This window comes from Podarcis muralis, chromosome 3 (genome assembly GCF_964188315.1).
Source record: "Podarcis muralis chromosome 3, rPodMur119.hap1.1, whole genome shotgun sequence".
Classification (NCBI taxonomy): Eukaryota; Metazoa; Chordata; class Lepidosauria; order Squamata; family Lacertidae; genus Podarcis; species Podarcis muralis.
Window position 1 is genome coordinate 83,017,555 of NC_135657.1, and position 21,696 is coordinate 83,039,250.

General features: G+C 39.7%; 1 protein-coding gene across 13 annotated transcripts in view; it reads left to right on the top strand.

Moving 5' to 3' along the window:
- Nucleotides 1–21,696, top strand: part of COL12A1 (collagen type XII alpha 1 chain) — a 111,483-nt gene that overhangs the window by 75,770 nt on the left and 14,017 nt on the right. For all 13 annotated transcript variants that reach the window (XM_028722784.2, XM_077926217.1, XM_028722782.2 and 10 more), the window contains 18 exons: nucleotides 626–772; nucleotides 1,506–1,580; nucleotides 2,005–2,144; nucleotides 3,122–3,245; nucleotides 3,697–3,840; nucleotides 4,417–4,581; nucleotides 5,040–5,078; nucleotides 5,206–5,344; nucleotides 6,777–6,919; nucleotides 8,086–8,195; nucleotides 11,752–11,901; nucleotides 12,837–12,914; nucleotides 14,526–14,612; nucleotides 16,674–16,727; nucleotides 17,646–17,741; nucleotides 18,305–18,358; nucleotides 18,966–19,019; nucleotides 20,220–20,273. In XM_028722784.2, the coding sequence (XP_028578617.2) occupies nucleotides 626–772; nucleotides 1,506–1,580; nucleotides 2,005–2,144; nucleotides 3,122–3,245; nucleotides 3,697–3,840; nucleotides 4,417–4,581; nucleotides 5,040–5,078; nucleotides 5,206–5,344; nucleotides 6,777–6,919; nucleotides 8,086–8,195; nucleotides 11,752–11,901; nucleotides 12,837–12,914; nucleotides 14,526–14,612; nucleotides 16,674–16,727; nucleotides 17,646–17,741; nucleotides 18,305–18,358; nucleotides 18,966–19,019; nucleotides 20,220–20,273 (1,853 nt within the window). The remainder of the gene's footprint in view (nucleotides 1–625; nucleotides 773–1,505; nucleotides 1,581–2,004; nucleotides 2,145–3,121; nucleotides 3,246–3,696; nucleotides 3,841–4,416; nucleotides 4,582–5,039; nucleotides 5,079–5,205; nucleotides 5,345–6,776; nucleotides 6,920–8,085; nucleotides 8,196–11,751; nucleotides 11,902–12,836; nucleotides 12,915–14,525; nucleotides 14,613–16,673; nucleotides 16,728–17,645; nucleotides 17,742–18,304; nucleotides 18,359–18,965; nucleotides 19,020–20,219; nucleotides 20,274–21,696) is intronic.

A 21,696-nucleotide genomic window follows, 5' to 3' on the forward strand; every position in this document is an offset into this window, starting at 1 on the left:
CTGGAGGCAGCAGGAACACTTGGGGCAAATACCTGTAGCTCTCCGTAAAACAGTTCCAGTGTTTGATTGCTTATAGGAAGCGTTATGCTCCTCTTGTTCCCCTCCTTTCAACGTATTCTGCCTCAGGTTATTCCATAGTTGTCCTTCATTTAAATAATTTTTGCTCCTCGAGAGTTTAGTAGCTGAGTAGTATGGATAATATCTCTTTCCCATTATTACATATGCCCCTCCTGTTTGTTGCAGGATATGAATATATAATTTTATAGCACAGCTACTCCCACAGTATCTCTACTACAAAACAAGAAAAGTATTTTTCACAAATGTGGTACATGTGGGCATTAAGAAACACTAGGGCAACTTAGCATCCTTCTCCTCTGTTGTTATGGAGATCAGTTGTTCCACACCTTTCCCTTTTCGTATCCTGGCACTGTTATGTACCTGCCTGCAATCCAGATGCTCCAAACTTTCTTCCAAAAGTTCTGGAAGCTAAGCAGAACACTCCATTGACACAACCATTTCCTTCTTTGCTATATGTACTTTAGTTTTCTGCTTTCAGCCATTCAGCAAGCATTCATAAGCTTCTACGTTCTAAGCATTTAAAAGTCATTATTTTACTTATTTGCAGGATCCAGAGGGCAAGAAATTACAGTGCGTGGAACAGAAACCAGTCACTGTTTCACTGGCCTTTCACCAGACACAGAGTATGATGCTACTGTGTTTGTTCAGACTCCAAACCTTGAGGGGCCTCCGGTGTCTACAAGAGAACGAACATGTAGGTGGCAGATAACAATAAGAGTAGTAGTGGTGGTAATGTTGATTTAAAGTACAGTGGATGAATGTGGTCAAAGTAATTGTGCTTGGAGAAATTATCATTCTTGAGCTTGTAAAAACACTGTAGTATTTTTAAGGAATCATGGAATCCTAGAATTGTAGAATTGGGAGGGACCCCGAGGGTCATCTAGTCCCCCTATAGAAATCTTTTGCCCAACTTGGGGCTTGAACCCAAGACCCTGAAATTAAGAGTCTCATGTTCTATTGACTGAGCTATCAGGCAGAATCTAGTTTTCCTTTGTTTCCTATTTGTGAGATTTCATGCATGAATTGGGCAACAGATATATTTTCCATGGGGGTGGGATCCTAAAACTTTTGGATTCTAACCTTCTCTTGTCTGAAAATCTTTCACCAATCATGTATTGTTGCCAGCCAGGTGCTTGGCACTTCTTGACCTCCTGCCAGGATTTTGCAGTCCCAGGTGGGATGATTAGAGTGCTTTGGGTACGAAAGGTGAACTACAAATGATTTTAACACACTGCCTCTCTTATCTCTCTGTGTGCATACGAAGAACAATAGAAGTTTATTTTCTTAAAGATGGACATGTCAGTTAAGTTGCAACCAAATGAACGTCTATCAGTTGTATTTCTCTGCAGTGGATATTACTAATTCCAACTCACAAAGTTAAGAATATTGAATATGTAAAATATTTTAATTCAATATTTTTGTTTTAGTGATCAAGCCAACAGAACCACCAACTCAGCCACCAACTCCCCCTCCTCCTCCAACAATCCCACCTGCTCGGGATGGTAGGTGCTTGCAAAAGCATTTATCTTATTTCTGCCATGTCTATGAAAGCAGGGCTTTGAGAGTACTGTTGACTAAAGGCTCTGATGTTACTATAATTTAGGGCGCTCATATTAGCTTGTGAACAGAGAAGTAAGTTCTGCTTAAAACTGTATTTGACTCTTCCCATATATTCCTTTGTCTTTTACGTTTCCAGAGCGTTCATGTTTGTGTTCTTAGTCTGAGTTCTATAAACATGTTTGGTGCATTTGAGCCTTTGAATGTATTTTTCATAAATTCCAATGGGGGGGGGGAACGGTTTTTTAGATGTATTCTATATGTTACATTGAAAAGCTTGACACATGCTGTTCTTCAAATTATCATCTCAGTGTCCTTAATTATTCTGTATGTGTCAGATGACTTAACTGAATCCAATGAACTTTTCAGTATGCAAGGGAGCCAAAGCAGATATAGTCTTCTTGACTGATGCTTCCTGGAGTATTGGAGATGACAATTTCCACAAAGTGCTGAAATTCGTTTTTAATACAGTTGGAGCCTTTGACCTAATCAACCCTGCTGGAATTCAGGTTTGTCTATTCTTCCTGTCCAGTAATAAACAAGAGAAACCAAGACTCTAAAGATTCTTAAAAGAAGCTGCTAGATTTCAATTTCAACCAAAGCTAGAAAAGTGATTCAGTCTGTAGCCCATGTTTCCAGATTCTGTCTTCATGCTTGCGCTATGGATTGCATCATCCCCTTTCCATGACCATAAAAGCGTGGATCATAAGTGTTCTCCAGCTCATGGATGGGCATTTTGCTGATTCCGGGGATGAAGATACAGTAAGAGGGAGACACTTATGCTTCCCTAATGGACATAAGCCCCAGTCACCATTGCCAGTAGTCTGAGATGATGGGAGTTGCAGTCCTTAGCATCTGCAGGGTACCACATTTGTTATCCTTGCATTAGTCAATTCACTAGACCTTCAGTTTCCCCACCCTCAACAAATGGCAAAACTAGCTAGCTTGAGGCAAAACTGATTCTGACCCTCATAGGATTGAATATTCTTTAAAAGAGTAGCACAGGTACACAATATTTTGCTACATTTTGCCCTTTACACCCTTCTACCCTGGACAAATTGCCACTCTGTTCTTGGTGGGTTGGCTCTTATCGTTTTTCCTACTTGCAAGCCATTCAAAGTTTGGGTGGCCTGATTTTCAGCAGTGTGGGGTGTATGTGTGTGCTTCCTTTACTTTGTAGTATGGTGAAATGCTTGTTAGACTGTAGAAACCATACCTTGCAAATGACAGCTTGGCTGTTTGAAAAACCCTTTCATCACATGCATGTAATAACTGCCAGTAAGCAGGTAAGCCTGTATGTGATGCAGACTGTTTAACTGACTACCACACCCACATCTTCCAAATCATGGACTAAATCATTCTTATATGTGCCAAATCCTTCATTAATATTTCCTGTACCCCCACTCCCCTCCCCCCGTGGTATTGAACAAAATTGCATTGTTGGAGCATTCATTCCATTAATGCCAGATTTAATTTTCTGTTTCAGGTTTCTTTGGTGCAATACAGTGATGATCCAAAGTCTGAGTTCCATTTGAATACATATGATGATAAGGCACAAGCACTAGGAGCACTTCAGAATATTCGGTATAGAGGAGGGAACACAAAAACAGGTACTTGTGGGAGGATTTAAGTTCAGTTTTTTTAAAAAAATAAACATGGTCTCTATGCTTCACAGACTTGGGGTTGTATCCAATGTCAGTCCTACTCAGATGTGGAATCTAGACACATAGAAAAAGAAGTGAAAATGCTGTTTTTAAAAAAAGTTTTGAAAAATATATTGTATTTGCCATAGCTCACCATCGCCATCTAGTGCCACATTTGTACAATGCACTTTACAACACACTTAAAACATGTTATTTGCAGCTGTATAGCTGAGTCCAAAGTTCAGCCATTGAAAATAATGGACATGACTAACTTAGGCACATTAATTTCTGTCAGTCTGCTTTGAGTATAACTTAGTTGGATACAACCTTTTAATTTCATTCCAATGTTAATGTGTGTGCTGCTAAGATTATCATTTTCGTTTGATCACCACAATGAATTTTGTTTCACCATCTGCAGGCAAAGCACTTACATTTATCAAAGATAAGGTCTTGACATGGGAAAGTGGTATGAGGAAAGGAGTTCCCAAGGTACTTGTTGTTGTAACTGATGGCCGGTCACAAGATGAAGTGAGGAAAGCTGCAGCTGTCATACAACATTCTGGTAAGTTGCTTTTATGTGCCATAACTTTGTACAACTATAATTCCGCTAACTTCGTCAAATGTCAGATTCTGTATTGTTAGGAAGGCTGTAATATACACAGTTCAAATAATCAGTGAACATTTGAGAGTCTGATATCTGTAAACCAATTTATCCAGTATCACTTTGCAGTGGACTGAATCCAGTGCTGTTCATGTACAAGGAGGGCAGATTTCCACTTGCACATCAGGGGATCCTTTGAAGAAGATTTGGGAGGAAGGGGAAGCCATGTAGTGCAAGTGGAAATCTGTTCAAGCAGTGTTGGATTTCACCCTGGGTAAACTCTGTTGTACGTGTAAGATTTTTATTTGAACACTTATTTATAGAAATATCTACCTGCACCACAGATTTAGTCACTTACCCTCTTCAGGATATGATGTTTTCTTTTTTAAAAAGGAAACGATAAACGTACACACTTTACACATCTCCCTTGAGTTGTATGTCATACCCTCATAACAGATTGCTTAGATGTTATCTTTGAGAAGAACATGTAGAAATATTCTTGTAACGACACTAACTCAATCGATACTACATTTGCAGGTTTCAGTGTCTTTGTTATTGGTGTGGCTGATGTTGATTACCATGAACTGGCCAAGATCGCCAGCAAACCCAGTGAACGCCATGTCTTTATAGTTGATGACTTTGATGCTTTTGAAAAGATTGAGGATAACCTCATCACCTTTGTTTGTGAGACAGCTACCTCAAGTAAGTCAAATGCCACTCTTCTCTGTAATCTTTTTAAGAATAAATTTACCTATTGGATTCTAGTGATCAAAGAGCCTTCCATGAGTGGAGGGACACAATTAGATACAACTGTATGCATTCTTTTCAGTACCATCCTTTCTAGCACATTCCCTCATGCCTCCTCCGCAGAAATCTGCTCTTAATGAAGAGGGGTGTCCAGATTGTCCTCTGATGCCGTGAGATGGGCTGCGCTGGAAAGGGAATATCAACAGAAAGCCCCATGTACACACAACAGCTTATTAGGTGCATGCTGAAACTCTTAGAATACCAGGCAAAGCATCTGCGATATATAAGCTTGCCTAGTCTCACTCTGAAAACTTCCAAAGGAGGAGATTCTGCAGTAACCCAGTGCACCTTCCAACAACAATGCTGCTGGCTCATTCATTATTTCATTTGACATGTTTCTTTTTCTGTTTCAGCTTGCCCTCTCATGTACTTGGATGGGTACACTTCTCCTGGTAAGAATTTATACACCAGTTTCCCAGCCTAGTAAAGTGTCTTCACATTTTCTAAATTCCACAAGTCTCTTTCCCTTTGAACATAATAATAATAATGATGAAAAACATGTTCTCCTTTATGATACAGGCTTCAGGATGCTGGAAGCTTACAACTTAACGGAGAAGTATTTTGCTTCAGTACCAGGCGTTTCCTTGCAGTCAGGATCCTACCCCAGTTATGTGGCATACAGGCTTAATAAAAATGCCTTTGTTAGTCAACCCACAATGTAAGCTGTGCTACCTTTCTTCTTTTCTTTTTTTAACTGGGGAAAGTTGACTGTGTGTGGTTACATGGAACACATAACTTTCTGGAATGATGGGTGATATATTTTGCTTAGTCTGCAACATTAAGAAATATGCTCAAAAGGAACTGCAGCAACTTTCTTAAACAATGTACCACTTTTCTTATTGCTTAAAATGTTTAGTTTCTTCATTCCCTATACAGGCTTTCTTTCTTTCTTTCTTTCTTTCTTTCTTTCTTTCTTTCTTTCTTTCTTTCTTTCTTTCTTCATTACCTATACAGGCTTTTATTGACATGGCAATTGAAATCTTTTGCAATTATTCAGTTTCAAACTCAGCTATTAGTGGTTAGTGGTGGGGAAAATTTTAGCTATAGATGCATGATGGTAGTTCTTCCATACAGTATATTGCTAGCTGCTAGATATTCTTCACCCAGACTCACCAGCTCATTTGCCAGTAGGAGAGGAATTCTGAAGGTTTATTAGAATAAAACAGTTCCATAGTTTGGAGAGGGTGCAGCTCATAAGCCCTACAGAAACATGCCAGTGCTCTGTATATAGCCAAGACAAAGCCACAGTTTTTGAGGGGAGCAAATTGTACTAAGTGAGAGGATTCATAGCTTTATTTTCATCTGATTCCCCCCTCCCTGAATTGCTCTCCTTTTTGAACTGCCTCCCAGAAGTCATCATTGGCCTCTTATTCCTAGCTAATTCCCCAAAATATTTCTGCTGCTACTCTTTCTCCTCTCCAGGCAAATTCTAAGGGTCCTGTTGCTTAATGACCCTGAAGATTACACTGCAGTTTCTGTCACCATTGCCTCTTACCCCTTACAGCAGGCATGGGGAAACTGGGCTGGGGCTGATGGGAGTTGTAGTTTAGCAACATCTGAAGAGCCAAAAGTTCCCCACACCTGCCTTACAGGCTCAGTCTATGGTCTGGATAGCTATCTCATTTGGTTATCGAAAAATTAGAATTTAGTACAGTTCTAGTGAATGATTAAGAATCAAATTATGTACCCGCCCTAAACAGTTCAGATTCATAATGCTTTTCATTACAGTGAGAAGGAAAAGCAGTCAAATAGGCAAACTGAAGAATATTGGGAAGTTTAAACAAGCCTTTCCTCCCTTTCTGGCAAGAGCTTCTTTCAGTCTTAAATACAAAGTAGCCCTCTCAGAATTTCTTTTTTAATCTTCTTCAGTACATCAGTCTTTGAGTGGAGCGAGTGATCAACTGCTGAGCAAAGGTCTGTGTGTTCTGGATCTTGAGTGAACCACAATTTTGTTGTGAAATTTGTAATGCAGATGTCTGCGTGTTGACATTTTCCTACAGTCTTTTCTGTGTTTCAGATGAAACATTATGGAGTTCTTTAGCCTTTTTCATGCATTTTCAATGAGCAGTAATCTATGATTTCTTTAATAGGGAGATTCATCCAGATGGATTACCAAAGGCTTACACTATCATATTGTTATTCCGCCTTCTCCCGGACACCCCCACTGAACCATTCGCAATTTGGCAGATAACAGACAGAGATTACAAACCACAAGTTGGAGTTGTTCTTGATTGTAAGAATGATTTCACCTGCTTATAGTATGAATAGAATCTCTAAATGGAACTTTATGGCTAAATTTCCATCCTTTCTTCCTCAATCTGTCAAGCTCAGGATGTTATTGAAATATTTATTGTTGCAATCCAATATTTGTTCAGCACCAGAGATCAACAGGGAAGAAAATTCTGAGGTAGACTGAAACTAATTTGCACAGTTATGTGCAATTTGCATAATATTTGCCTGGACCCTGTGTTTGCAAAACCACAGCTGATTGTGAAATCTTCTATTTGGATGAAATCATCCAGGAAATGCTTTAATCTGAGGTTTAAAAATAGAAGTTCTTAGGAATGGATCAGCCACTAACTGAGAAAGATCTTGCCATTTTTATTATCTGAAATTATACTTTGCAAACTCTAGAAATGAACATACTGCTCACCAAAGTACACCAACTAGAAGGATGTTAATTCAATGCTCCTATATCGGCATAATCAAAGGCCAGGCAGAGTTCCAGCAGTAGATATATTGTTTGTTGGTCAGCATTTGTGAGCAGTCAACTAAGCCAGATGTTTCTCTAGTTCATCATATTCTGGTGGCATGTTAAAAGAATAAGTAAATACCAGGAAGTTTTGCTTTCATCTTTATACTGAAATAATCTTCCTTCAGAGTTAAACTGCCATAAATCATGCTACTTCTATGTGGTGTCTGAGTTTTGAGGGAGGGAAACTGGCAAGTTGGGAACTGCAAGAAGCCATTCATCTCTCAGCCACCTGCAGCAAGCATTGGCACCAGGTGTTTTAACACAGTGTTTGGCTTATCTCAAAGCGTACTTATCCAACGTGCTCCAGTAATTGGCTTGCATTCTGTGCCAGTGAGCTTTGCTATGTCCTATCCACTTAAAGTTTTATGATAGGTTGATATTTATTTGGGCCCCGAGACATCAAATAATGTACTTTACAATGTGTAATGACCATGAATCTGGTATTATTTCTGTTTATTTTTTATTAGTAAACCTGAGACAAGTGGATAATAAACATTCATGATTTGGCCCTAGTAATACATTCTTTGCTGCTTGTGACAAGTTTAATCAAATTAGACTGCATATGTTACTGGGGGCATGGAGTGTTATAAAACTGTAACTAATTAACCATGCATATAGTCAATAATTTTTTTTCCCTCCCCCAGCATCCAGCAAAGTATTATCATTCTTTAACAAGGACACAAGAGGAGAGGTTCAGACAGTAACATTTGAAGGTGATGAAGTTAAGAAACTCTTTTATGGAAGTTTCCACAAGGTAAATGCTGACAATTGTGTGCAAATTGTTATGAACAAAAGCATTTTTCTTGAGAACAAAAACCATACTTGCTAGTTAGTAGATATAGATAGATTTAATAATTTATAAGTCAATTCAAGCAAATATTCTTGAGCTTTTACCGTTAATGTAGATTGAATATTTATGAGAGGTTAACATATTGAATGGGACGCGGGTGGCCCTGTGGGTAAAAAGCCTCAGCGCCTAGGGCTTGCCGATCGAAAGGTCGGCGGTTCGAATCCCCGCGGCGGGGTACGCTCCCGTTGCTCGGTCTCAGCGCCTGCCAACCTAGCAGTTCGAAAGCACCCCCGGGTGCAAGTAGATAAATAGGGACCGCTTTCTAGCGGGAAGGTAAACGGCGTTTCCGTGTGCGGCTCTGGCTCGCCAGAGCAGCGATGTCACGCTGGCCACGTGACCCGGAAGTGTCTCCGGACAGCGCTGGCCCCCGGCCTCTTGAGTGAGATGGGCGCACAACCCCAGAGTCTGGCAAGACTGGCCCGTACGGGCAGGGGTACCTTTACCTTTACCTTTAACATATTGAATATGTCCAGTTCAATGGGGCTTGATTGCAAGTAATTGAGTTCAGAATCACAGCTAAAAGGTGGTAAATACTATAATATGGGCCTGCTATGATTTCTGAATGCCATTGCATTGTTTGTCATCAGTAGGAGATTAGGTAATTCATTAGAAAGAATGTTTCAAAGCTAAAGAGAAGGAACCTTCAGAGCTGGTCTACAATTGCACTTCCTGCATAGATAATGATGATGATTAAAATTTGTATAACAAAGTTTATAACCATAGATCTTAGGGCGCTTCACAACATCCAGCACCCCATATTTTCTGTCATCTGCTTATTATGTGTAGCACAACTCAGCACATGAGTTTGGATAATTATGCAATGAATTATCATGTTTGTGTGTGTGTACACATGAAATAAGTGACCTAGCTTTAGCAAAAGAGAAAAAAATTGCAACATATTTTGTATGGTAATTTTCATGTTAAAAAATATCCAATATTAAGAATATGCCAAACTTTTAAAAATTGGATTGAACCCTTCCAAAATATGAAACATTTTTGTGGTGTTCATTCAACGAGTTATACGTTCACTCAATGAAAAATAGCTAACTTAATATTGGCTACTTGTGGAAAATTTGCTTTGGCACAGTTCTTTGGATGTTGAGTAGCATTGCTGTAGTGATAGTGGATGAATCCAGCAAGACGCTTTGGGAAAGTGTTGGCTTAGTAATACAGTAATTAAAGCAGTATCAAAGAACTCTTATAGAACCATATGGTTTTTATTCTGTGTCTCGCCATTATGAACCTAACTACATGTGATAGAAGTTCCATTACTCTCCCTTGCAGCACTTTAAAAAAAATTAAAAATAGCTGACACGGGAAGCTGGAACTGGGGGCAGATGGCTGACAGAAGGGAAGAGCTCCTAAATGCTTTTGCTTTCTGCTCTTTACATGCTGAAAATTGCCCCCTGCAGCTACTGTCTCATCACCAGGGCAAGAGATATAAGGTCCTCATATCTATTCCCTTCCCGGGAGAAAAGTATTGGGATGGGGTTACTTTGCACAGAACAGCAGAAGCAGGAATGGTCATGTAGCTTCTCCCTTCAGCCAGTCCTCAGTTTCTCACAGCTGCTTTAAAAATATGTAAAAAGAAATTAGCCTCTAATCTGTAGGTTGGCCCTCAGCCTTTGCCTTAGCTTTCCAGCAGAAGAAACGTATACTCACTTTCATTGATAAAGGGCAGGCTATAGATATTTTATATAAACTGACTACAAACATGGACAGATCTATATAGCTATAACACCATGGAGAGCTATTTAGGTGCATCTACACACATTTTTGCAGCAATTTAGTGCCACATAATATAATAACAAATATTTATGGGATTTAATTCTGGATAAACAGATGTTTCATTTTTTATTTGTAATTGTCAAGAATGTTTAAGAAATCATAAATATAAACATCTATGATATACAGTTTTCTTTCCTGCTAAACATGACTTAATGCAGCTATAGAAATGACATTATAATTAGAAATAAACTATCAGAAATTGCACCGAAATACAGATCCAGATCTTGAAGTGGTAAAATGGCAGGAAACCCTTGATGAGGTTTCAAGCAATTGAGGAGGCAACTTTAATAAACTTCTGTTTGAAAGCTGAACAGTGCTGGAATGTATTTCCATTTCTCAAGGATTTGTGGTCCAAATGTATTACTCAGCTCTTGGCGCTGTCCTGTGATATTTTGTTATATATGTATTCCAACAGAAGCATATCCCTTTTATCCAAGCAAGGCCTCTGCTAGATACTCTTTCATTCCAAAGTGTACAAAACAAACAGTATGGAAAATGTAACTGTTACAAAGCTAGCAGAAGTATAGTATTTTTTTAAAAAAAAATATTTACATTGGATAAGAGAGATGCAAAATGGAACTCTTAGTATACCTTTTGTGAAATGCTAGTACGTGATGGTAGCACAGTTTTTTCCAAAAAAAAAAGATGAATAAGTAAATCTAATGTTTCAAGTTCTTAGTCTAGTCTTGTAAAAATGAGGAACATTATCCTCTCCACCCCATCCCATCTATTCCACCCAGTTTCTATGAATGGGATAGATGTTTGGAACTCTTGTGCACTGGAACTTCTACTGGCTGTGGCTAAATCCAAGACATTGGACAGCTGCAGAAATAATGCTAAACCATATTTTAGGGACCACAAAAACATTTAACATTACAAGAATGAGCTTAGCTTTTGTCCAGGCCTGTGTGCTCTCCCATCTTCTGCACCTTTGCTGTGAGAAGGAATCTGGAAGCCTTCCCATCCACTTTTGATTAACTGTAGTTTTGTCATGTTGCCCAAATCTAGACAACTGATTATTAACTATAGTTAGGGAAACATGCTGACTTCAAATCATGGTGAAGGAGTTGATGAGCTAGTCTTATTTTTATTAGCCATAGTTAAATTTAACTACAGTCTGGGGTTTGGACAACACACTAAACTGTGGTTAATCTCAGAACAGAAGTGGAAGCTTTTGATCTCCTTGTGGTCATGCCAGAGGAGGAGAGGGGGTGGGGGGAGCGTGTGAGCCCATTTTGTTCAAATGCAACCACTGTTGTGTGGAAAGGAAAAATGGAAAAATAAAGTTCTGGGACAAGAAAGAACAAAACAAACCCACCCTCACTTAAATTCTTCTATCTACAGTATATCTTGCGAGAATGTTTTACTCATATGGTCATAGTTGGTCTTAGCCACCTCAACCATTTGTATAAATAATTACATACCTTGATCCAGACCTTAGTGCCTGAACCAATGCTCACCAACTTACTTGGGCACCCACTTTTAAGTCCCAAGAACAACTTTGTATATGGAGCTGTTGCATTTCTTAGTAAAGAAGCCCTTGCATGTGGAGGACCCAAGCATAGATCAGTGCCCCTATTCCTTCAGAACAGTTAACAACTTTAAACAGCAAATCTAAGGTGTATAAAAAACATACATGCATTTAGTTATGTTTCTAATAAATTTTCTACAGGTTCATATTGTTGTGACTCCCACAAATGCTAAAATTTACATTGACTGCGTTGAAATAATGGAAAAACCAATTAAAGAGGGTGGAAATATCACAACTGATGGCTATGAAATACTGGGTAAACTACAGAAAGGTGACAGGAAAACAGCAACAGTAAGTAACAAGCTTTACTTTATATCAGTTCCAAGCACATGCAAAATGTATTTTGATATCCTTATTAAGAGTCTACTTACAACGTTTAGGATATATTTAATAACCATCAAGACTCAAGTGGCATCTTAAAAACAAATATATTGTGGCAGGAGTTTTCTTAGTGATGCCCTACTTCACCAAATAATGCTCTTTGGATTACACACAAGACACTATCACAAATCACAAAAACTACTCATCTGCCCAGCTCTGGACCAATTTTATGCCATGAAGTCAGTTCCTTTTATATTGACTTAGGATAAATGTTCAGTCCAAGATGGATGAACTTGGTTGCTCCTTGTTACAATGTAAATGGTAAGTTTTAGTCAAAATTACCATATGAACCAAAAGCTGTAGCTCTGAAAAGTTGACTGGAGTATTCTCAGACCAAAATATAAATGTAAATAAACAAGTTAGCGTTTTCTGACCTCCATCAAAAAACCCCACAATGCATCTGTGTGCTTAATAAAGATATCCCCATGGCATTTGTCGTAGAATAGAAGCTGGCCTTCTGATCTAGTAGCCTCAACATATGAGTCAACAGTAGCATGACTCAGTCATGAAAGGGCTTGAGTCACATAGTCTTTGGCTGGGAAAATATTTCTATTATCTGAACAACTTTCTCCCACTGCTATTTTTATGTACTAATATATAAAGCTGCAAGACATTTATTGCTTTAAACAAATCTTATGTGTGCTTTGTTAAAAATGTCTTTGATCCAAAGTAAGCAATTAAGTGACCATTTATTCAATGTTGTCCTATGCTGTATTGCTGAATAGCATTTTACTGCCTTAGCTGAATGGCAAAAATGATTATTGCATAATATCACCCTGCATGACTATTTTTTTGAAATTTTCTGCAGATGTAACATTGAAGACATTTGTGTTTTTGTCTTACAGTTAGAGATCCAGAGCTTCGACATCGTATGTAATGCTGTTTGGACTAGCAGAGATAGGTGCTGTGACATTCCTTCTAGGGTAAATATAATTTTTAGAGCCTCATGTTAACAATCTGAGCCAGTCCTACACAGAGGGCAATGCGGAATAATGTTTGAAAGGTCCCTGTTGGGAATGACAAATTGCTTATGTGACTCTGAATCATCCTGAGACTCAGAGGGCAAGAATGCAGATACTTTACCAGAACCATATTATAAATGCTGCTATTTTGAACTTAGGTACAGTCAGGCCACATTTCAGTCCAATTTTATCCCTTACAGATACATTTCCCATACGTATGTCAAGATTTGAGGGTTTATTTTTAAAATAAGCAATAAATTTGCCCTATTCTTCTCATTCATATCCTCATAAATGCTGTTGGGGTTTTTCAATTGAGTATGTGAGAGTCGAATTAGAGATGGAATAATGGGGTAGTTGGGCTATGGGATGATGAAATAGTCATGTTTTAGTTACTGCTAGTGTAAATTAGCTGGCAAAACTCAAAAGGGTGAATTTGCACTAATCTGTAATGGACTAAAGGTGGAAGAAAAGTTCAGATAAGGAAGGCAGAATGGTTGAGCGATGGTGAAGTGGAGGACACTGTGTGGCTTCTGCCCAGAGAGAGGAGAAAAGATGAAAAAGAGATGTAGTCTTACAAGAATAACAAATTGAACCCTTGTGCCCTGAAGAAATGTTTCTACTAAAATATGCTGGGCAATTTACTATCTTATTAAAGTTCTCCATGTTTTTTGTTTCAGTACCATTTTGAGACTTGCAACTTCTTATCGACTTCTGCCCCAAAGTTTGTGTTTGTTTAAGAAAACTCAATACAGTATCCCTCTTCCCAAATGAGTGCAAACAGTGTCTACTCTGAGTAGACACATGTCCTCTTTTTCCAGGACACATCCTCTTTTTCATTGGTAGAGTCATCATAGCAATCCATAGTTAAAAGTAAAAGTCGGCAAAAGTGTCCTCTTTTTTGTTCTTCAGAATGGTTTTCTGATACACCTTCCTTCTGAAACCCAAGCAACCCTGAAAATCTGTTACAGAGGTTGGGAACACTCCAGAAAGTGACACAGGGGACTTCTAGGGGAAAGAATGATAGGAGAATATTGTTTCCCCTCCTCTTCTGTTATCAGACACTTCTGTTGGATTATTAACTGTTTCAGAAGCAGGATGACAGTATTGAATTTTCCCTCATATCGGTCACAGATTATATGGAAGCAATAACTCTGGATGACCTTTAGAGAAACCCCCTATGGCACACATAAGCAACATGAATTTCTTTAATTCGTATGTGTATATTGCTATGTGTATGGGTAAATCGATTTATCTGAATCTGCTTTTAGTCCTAAGGATAAGTCCTACAATATAGGAAGTCATAAAAAGTGTAGCAAAACATCTGCTGAGTATTTTGCTCCGTCCATGAGCAATGTGCATTTGGGACTAAGCAGCAAGACTTCCACACCAGCCATCATGGTTCCCAGGCAACCTTGAGTCTCAGTTCTCTCTCCTGTCTGTTTGCCTGCCCTTAAAAATATAATTTAAACATGCTACAGACAATAAAAAACATATTTGAAACCATTCTCTTGGTGATCACCCTTTACAAAAATATTCAAGGGAAATGACAGATGTTTGTCCTTTAATTTTCAGAGGGATGAAGCAAAATGCCCATCGTTACCAAATGCTTGCACATGCACACAAGACAGTGTGGGACCTCCAGGACCTCCAGGACCTGCTGTAAGCAAAATTATTGCATTGTGATTACCAGACATGTGACTCTGTAGAGTACCTCAGATTAATAATAATAATAATAATAATAATAATAATAATAATAATATTATTATTTGTACCCTGCCCATCTGGCTGGGTTTCCCCAGCCACTCTGGGCAGCTTCCATAGAAACCAAAGATACAGTAAAATATCACAAATTAAAAACTTCCCTGAACAGGGCTGCCTTAAGATGTCTTCTGAATGTCAGGTAGTTATTTATCGCTTTGACATCTGATGGGAGGGCGTTCCACAGGGCGGGCGCCACTACCGAGAAGGCCCTCTGCCTGGTTCCCTGTAGCTTTGCTTCTCGCAATGAGGGAACCGCCAGAAGGCCCTCAGCGCTGGACCTCAGCGTCCGGGCAGAACGATGGGGGTGGAGACGCTCCTTCAGGTATACTGGGCCGAGGCCGTTTAGGGCTTTAAAGGTCAACACCAGCACTTTGAATTGTGCTCTGAAACGTACTGGGAGCCAATGTAGGTCTTTCAAGACCGGTGTTATGTGGTCTCGGCGGCCGCCCCCAGTCACCAGTCTAGCTGCCGCATTCTGGATTAGTTGTAGTTTCCGAGTCACCTTCAAAGGTAGCCCCACGTAGAGCGCATTGCAGTAGTCCAAGTGGGAGATAACTAGAGCATGCACCACTCTGGCGAGACAGTCCGCGGGCAGGTAGGGTCTCAGCCTGCGTACCAGGTGGAGTTGGTAGACAAACTGGAATCCACAGAACTCCAATGACTTCAGGAAGCAGAGGTCAATGATGACGGCAACAACCTCTCTCTTCACACTAGCACAGGGAGCCAAATTAGCTGCAGCACCAGAATTAGTATAGCATCAGCTTTTGGTTGTTGATGCTCTAGCACAGGAGTAAGGAAATGGATCACTTGCAAACAGCCCTGTATGGCACTTTGAAGCCCTCCTGACCATTGGCACTTCAGAAGCCCGGCATTTGGATTGGTGGCAAGTCTGAAGCACTGCATATGGTCAAAATGGGCTGGTGAGCCAACTGAGGAGGCCTGGTGGTTGATAATTATACAAAAGTATTGGGGGAGGTGGGTAGAAGAAGAGTTGTGGGGGCGGGGGAGCCATTTCCCTCTATTTCCTAACCACAGTGACTTCTACGACTATCATGCCAGTCAATGAAGTGGTGAAACTGATGAGATGGTATCATCACACTTCTGATCAGATTAATTTCACTCCTAAGAGGTAATTTAAGGAAGGACAAAGAGAAATCTGTTGTTGAATGTGCTGCAGAAGGGGAAGTGTGCACCATTCAGAGTAAAAGTGTATTTTAAAAAGTGAGATCTTTTTCTTGAAATAGTGAGACATTACTGTGTGGGAGCAGATAGCCTTCCACACTATATTTGTAGAGAGTTATACAATAATAGGCCTGCAGCATGAAGAGGTATATATTCACAATTTCTTTACTGTATTAAAAATTATTAGCCAATGTTTAAAAACAGCCCAGGCGTGCATGTGGGTTTTCTTTTGTTTTTGTGCAATGGGGGAGTGCTTCTTGTCATCATGATGATGTTACTACCCAACACATTCCTACAACAATAACTGTACACATGACTATGGCAGCAATGTTTGTTGTACTATTGGGAGCTAAAATCGGTTTTTCTAGGTACCGCTTAAAGTGTTACTGAAACCTTTACAGCAGTATTGATGCACTGGCAATAATCACTGTGTGTACATTGGGCAACAATATCACTGCCAAGTCTGGTGAAAAAACCACATCTATGCACAGCTAGACTTCATAGCTTTCTTTGTTGTTTTTAGTATTTTTATCATAGACTTGTAGTGAGCAGTTTGAACCCCACAGCCCTACAATAAGTTGTTCTAAAGTTTGTTAGTCTCTATTTGTGCTTTGAATGAGCCCATACTGAACCTTCTGCTTCACCATTCAGCTACTTGCAAGAAGTAATATAGCTACTTGCAAAAAGTAATATTTGCATGCATATATGATCTTGGACTTCCACGTCTATCTATCTATCCATCTATCTATACTCATTATTTGCATATTTTTGTTTTAGGGAGGCCCAGGTGCTAAGGGACCAAGAGGCGAAAGAGGCTTAACTGGGCCCTCTGTGAGTATCTGCCTAAAATACACACTTACGTGGATGTAAGTCCTATTGAACTTGGTAGGGCTTACTCCTGAGCAGACGTACACAGGATTGTTTGGTAACTGCTTTGTCTCCTCCCTTGGGTTTAAAAAAAAAAAGACTTTTAACCAAGTAGTTATTTAAAGTTAAAGTATCAGTATTTAGTTCTATATATTAGAACCACATCGTATGCTACATTTTTAGTCTACTGTGAATTCAAGAAATATCTTTGCAAATATCTGTACCATATAGACACACACACCAGGGAGAAGTAATCTTACTGAGAATTCACTCTGTGACAGTTTTCCCTCTGAAATCAACCTCATTCATGTGAAATTATAATATCTGTATCTCACTTTGCTTCCCTTCCATTGCCTTCAGTTTCTATCGTTAATACACATGTGAGGAAGATATAAGAGAAAGGATGTCAGTTCTGCTGCATTGTTCTTCCCTGTCCCCGGAAGTTATGTGGGGTTGATTCATCATATGTATTTTGTGGAGGAACCTGAGGCAATATTTGCCAACATGACAATGGAGGCACCAATATTTGTATCAAATAATGCCACCAAGCAATAATGCCGACACTCTTGGCTTATCATCTTTCACACCTTTAAACTACATAATATTTGGATAAAGCTGCTACAATGTGACAAGCTCACCAGCAAGGCAAAGTTTTACCTCAGCTGATGGCTACCAGTGTTTTTAAATGCACTAAAAAAAGAGTTTCGGCAGAGGGCCGAAACACAGTAGAACCCTCAGATTTCTAGACAGGCCTTTTATAAATGTTGTCACCTTGTGAAAACATATTATGTGAATCCATCTTTTACGTATGTTCTTTAAGATAACCACTTTGGAAGAATAAAAGGCTAGCTAGCAAATGGGTTTCTCTTTTTCTACTTTAAGGGGCCACCTGGTGCTCACGGAGATGTAGGACCTAGAGGCCCTCAAGGACCACCAGGACCACAGGGGCCAAATGGACTTTCCATTACAGGAGAACCAGTGAGTAAACAGGCATTCTAGTTTTTGGAGAGAGCAAGATAGCCTGCACAGCATATTTAGTGCTCTCAGATACTCTTTAACTATTGCGTTTTGACATTGTTCGTCACATAGTAGAAAATACTGGGAATAAGTGCTTTAACACATGACATCATATTTACAAGCATTGCAATACTGGCAGATTACACACAAAAATAATAGCCATACTATTGTTGTGGTGATTTAGAAGGAACATGCCTTTCTGCATTTTCAGATAAATTCTTATGCTTTAAAAAGATTAGGCAATTATCTGGCATACTCTGAACTATTTTCTGATAGTTAATCATGTCACTGTATTCTGAGAAACTAAATCATGTGTTGTAGGCTGTGTAGGTAAACCAGAGGAAAGAATGACAAAGGGGCTGGAAGAAGCAGTCCAGTCTTCCCCAGAAACCCCCCAGTCTGGTGAATGGGATGGGCTGTACACTGTGGGGCTGGGATTCAAGGGATAATCACTCCAAGTCTTCCCAGCCCTGTTTGCATGATGAATGGCATCTTCTAAAACTTGCAGTATTTCTTCCTCCTAGGGTCGTCAAGGGATGAAAGGTGATGCTGGAGAGCCAGGACTACCTGGTCGCTCAGTAAGTTTGCTTTTTAAAAAAATAATATGGGCATGCTACTTATGCTGCACATGTCCCATAAGTGCTAACATATATTAAGTTCTCACTTGTAGCCTGGTATGAATAAGTTTCTGTTTACCGGTAGTTTCACTTGCTCTTCAACAGATGAGACAAAATGCTATTGAAGTACAAAGTAATAAAACAAGACCACACAGGTGCAAAACCACATCATGTATCAGCTGTGAATTGGTACTGAGAAATGGGACTAGGTTTTAAGGAAACAAAGAAGGCATCAAAGTTCCAGAAAAACTGGGCAACAACACAAGAAAAAAGACTCTCAAGCTCAGAGGCCTCACTATCCACTTTTTACATCCCTTCATTTGGAGAACTGTTCCCTAATTCCTACTCTCTGCTTCTTTCTACTTAACCTATTCCTGCTCCAGAATAGGGCTGCTAGGCTTACTCAGGAGTCTTTGGTGATATACCTTGTCAAGAGCTTTTTGAAAGTCCAAGTCAACTGTGTCAACCAGATCACCTCTGTCTCTATGCTTGTTGGTACTCTCAAATGTGTATCTTGTATTGCATAACTCAATAACTCTCTCTGATTAATACTTTTCTTCTTCTGTAGGGATCTCCTGGCTTACCTGGGCCCCCTGGCCCAATGGGACCTCCAGGTGATAGGGTAAGCATTTTTGTTTTATATTTGTTGATGATCACAGTAGGTCTAGGGCTGTGCCATTGTTGGACAAAGATTCCTAGTTACACAACAATTTCCTACATGGAAATTGTTTACTAGTTTTGAGTAGGACATCCTTTTTGAGTACCAAAAGGAGGTGAGCTGGTGAGGGGCACCATTTCAATGCTTGTACATGAACTGTGTTTTAACTTACATTGTGTTTCTTCTTTATGTACTCATGGCAAAATAAATATATGGATGACACTGCTCCCTTTGACGGGAGAACATCATAGAACATTGTGTAAGGAGAAGCCACCTGGCTTGACTTTAGGAATACCACAGGGTAGAACTTCCTCAGCAGGACTTCACAGGGTCAGGGTGAATGAATGAAGAAAGCCTGCCAAACCTACCAAAAGAATCCCTAAGGGATGGGTGGGAGGCAGCAGTTAAAAAATAATAATTACCATCACCCAAATGCTTAAGGTTGGTTTTGATTGTATGTGAAAAGTCAAACTGTGCAGACCATCAGAGTAAAGACTCTCGCTAAGTTTAGATTGAGAGAGGAACAGTAAAGTTTTAGAATTAGAAATAAACTACTCTCTTGATATTGTCTGGTTATCTAAGTCACATAGTGCTTTCTCTTTGAAATTAATATGACAGCTATGACCACTACTCTTGATTAGTTAATATTTTTCTTTCTTGTGTGACTTTTTGGATGAGTGCTCATTATTCTCAGCCATTTTGGGGGGTGGGGTGAAGGGGCGCATGATGTGAAGAGTGGGGGAAGCTCCATTGTGCTAGAAGATGTCCTTGCAGAGAGCTTCCGTTGAAAAGGCTGGTAAGGTGAATCCCGCCAACTAACAAAAAAGGCTGGGTGTGAGAAAGCAAACCACAGGAGAAAGAGGGAAACAGAGTCTTAGGTGTAACACATTAGAAGATGATGATGTTGGAACTTCCTCACAAGTAATTGAGCTTTAGTATTCAGCATGAATTCTCAATCAGAGAAAAGCCTTGATATATTCACATGATAACTAGTTGATGTTAGCGTAATTGAAGCACAGAACTAAATCACACCTAGGCTGGCAATATCTTTTAAACATATATATGAATAGTTAATAGACATTAGCCTAAACCAGTCATCATGGAATTAGCTTATCCTTTTAAAGAAACAAAACAATAATGCATAAACTTTCACTTTTCAACTAGGGGTTCACTGGAAAAGATGGCCCAACTGGACCAAGAGGACCCCCTGGACCATTAGTAAGTGTTAGCTTGACTGTTTGTGGACTAACTGGGGGGTTTTGACATTGGGGAGGGATTAGCTTTGTAAAAGTCAGTTTGCTGTCATGGTTCTCCCTCTACCTCCTCCCTGTTAGTTTCAGCAAATAACTACCTGAGCAGGTTAAATCATACAACTATGTAACCTCTTTTGCCCCAAACCCTAAAGGTTCCAAGGATCTTAAGACCATTTGGTGAGCCCTGTACTCATTCTAAGTTCAGGGCTCTTGTCAACATGCCTCTCTGTGGGTTTGGTACAGTAGTTTATCTGGACAGTAATGCTTATGGATCTGTAGTATAAGGACCCTTACACACACACACACACACACACACACACACACACACCACTTTTTAGCTTGCCCAGAACTCTCCACCATGTCTTTCTTCCATGTTGGGTGATGCTCATTTGAGGCAATGCTTCTCAGCTACTTACTTCTGTGCTGCCTTTTCCTTCCTTGTTTGTTTTTCTGTTTCCCTGCTACCTTTACTTTTCCCCTTGTCTCTATATCCAATATCCCTCATGTCCTTGTCTTGACCCCCATCTCCTTTTCACCCTGGTCTGCTCCAATTATACTCCTCTGACACCATCTCCTTCCCCCCCTGCAACTTTTATCATGCAGCTGGTTGGGCATTTCTGTCTTTCCCATGACATTGGCTTGACCCAACCCTTCCACTCTGCCTGCCTTACCTTCTGGGCAGATCATCAAGCAGATGGAGCAACAGAGGAATCACTGCTCACAGCATTCACAACATACTATTATATAGGCATCATCTAAATGTCGACTCTTATGTAGCCAAAAGAAGCATCAACCACACACACACACACACACACACACACACACACACACGGTGTGTGTGTGTGTGTGTGTGTGTGGTATCAACAGGCTTGGATGAACTGTAGGGCTTGTACATATACAAAAAACCCCAGGAAACAAAACTTAGGTGAAACTCTGCCCCCTAGCCCAATGATGATTGAGCATGCTCAGTGGCTATGGAATGCCGACTGATTCTTGAAGGGGAGGGAGGACAGAAAAAACCAGGGGAGGGGTAATATAAAGGGGTATCATGGAAAAGGTCATGGCTAGCACACTTCATTTTGTTGCAGGCCTAATTGGTTTGATATAATTTCAGTGCCAAATTTTGCTGTAATGTCACTCTGGCAAAATGTGCACCCTTTTGACTCCCCTCTTGCATTCTAAGTCCTATTCCTATCAATCCTGTATTGTTTGTTATCCAGTTAGAACATTTGATGACTACAGATAGTTATGCAGGAGGTTTTATTAAGAAAAAGATCTGGCTGTGTCTAATGTGGTCTGCACATGTTCATTATGCTGGAAAATAGTCAAAAGGAAATCGTTTCGAGTACAGTTAAGCTTTGGGAATACTAGAAGCTTCATAATGTTTT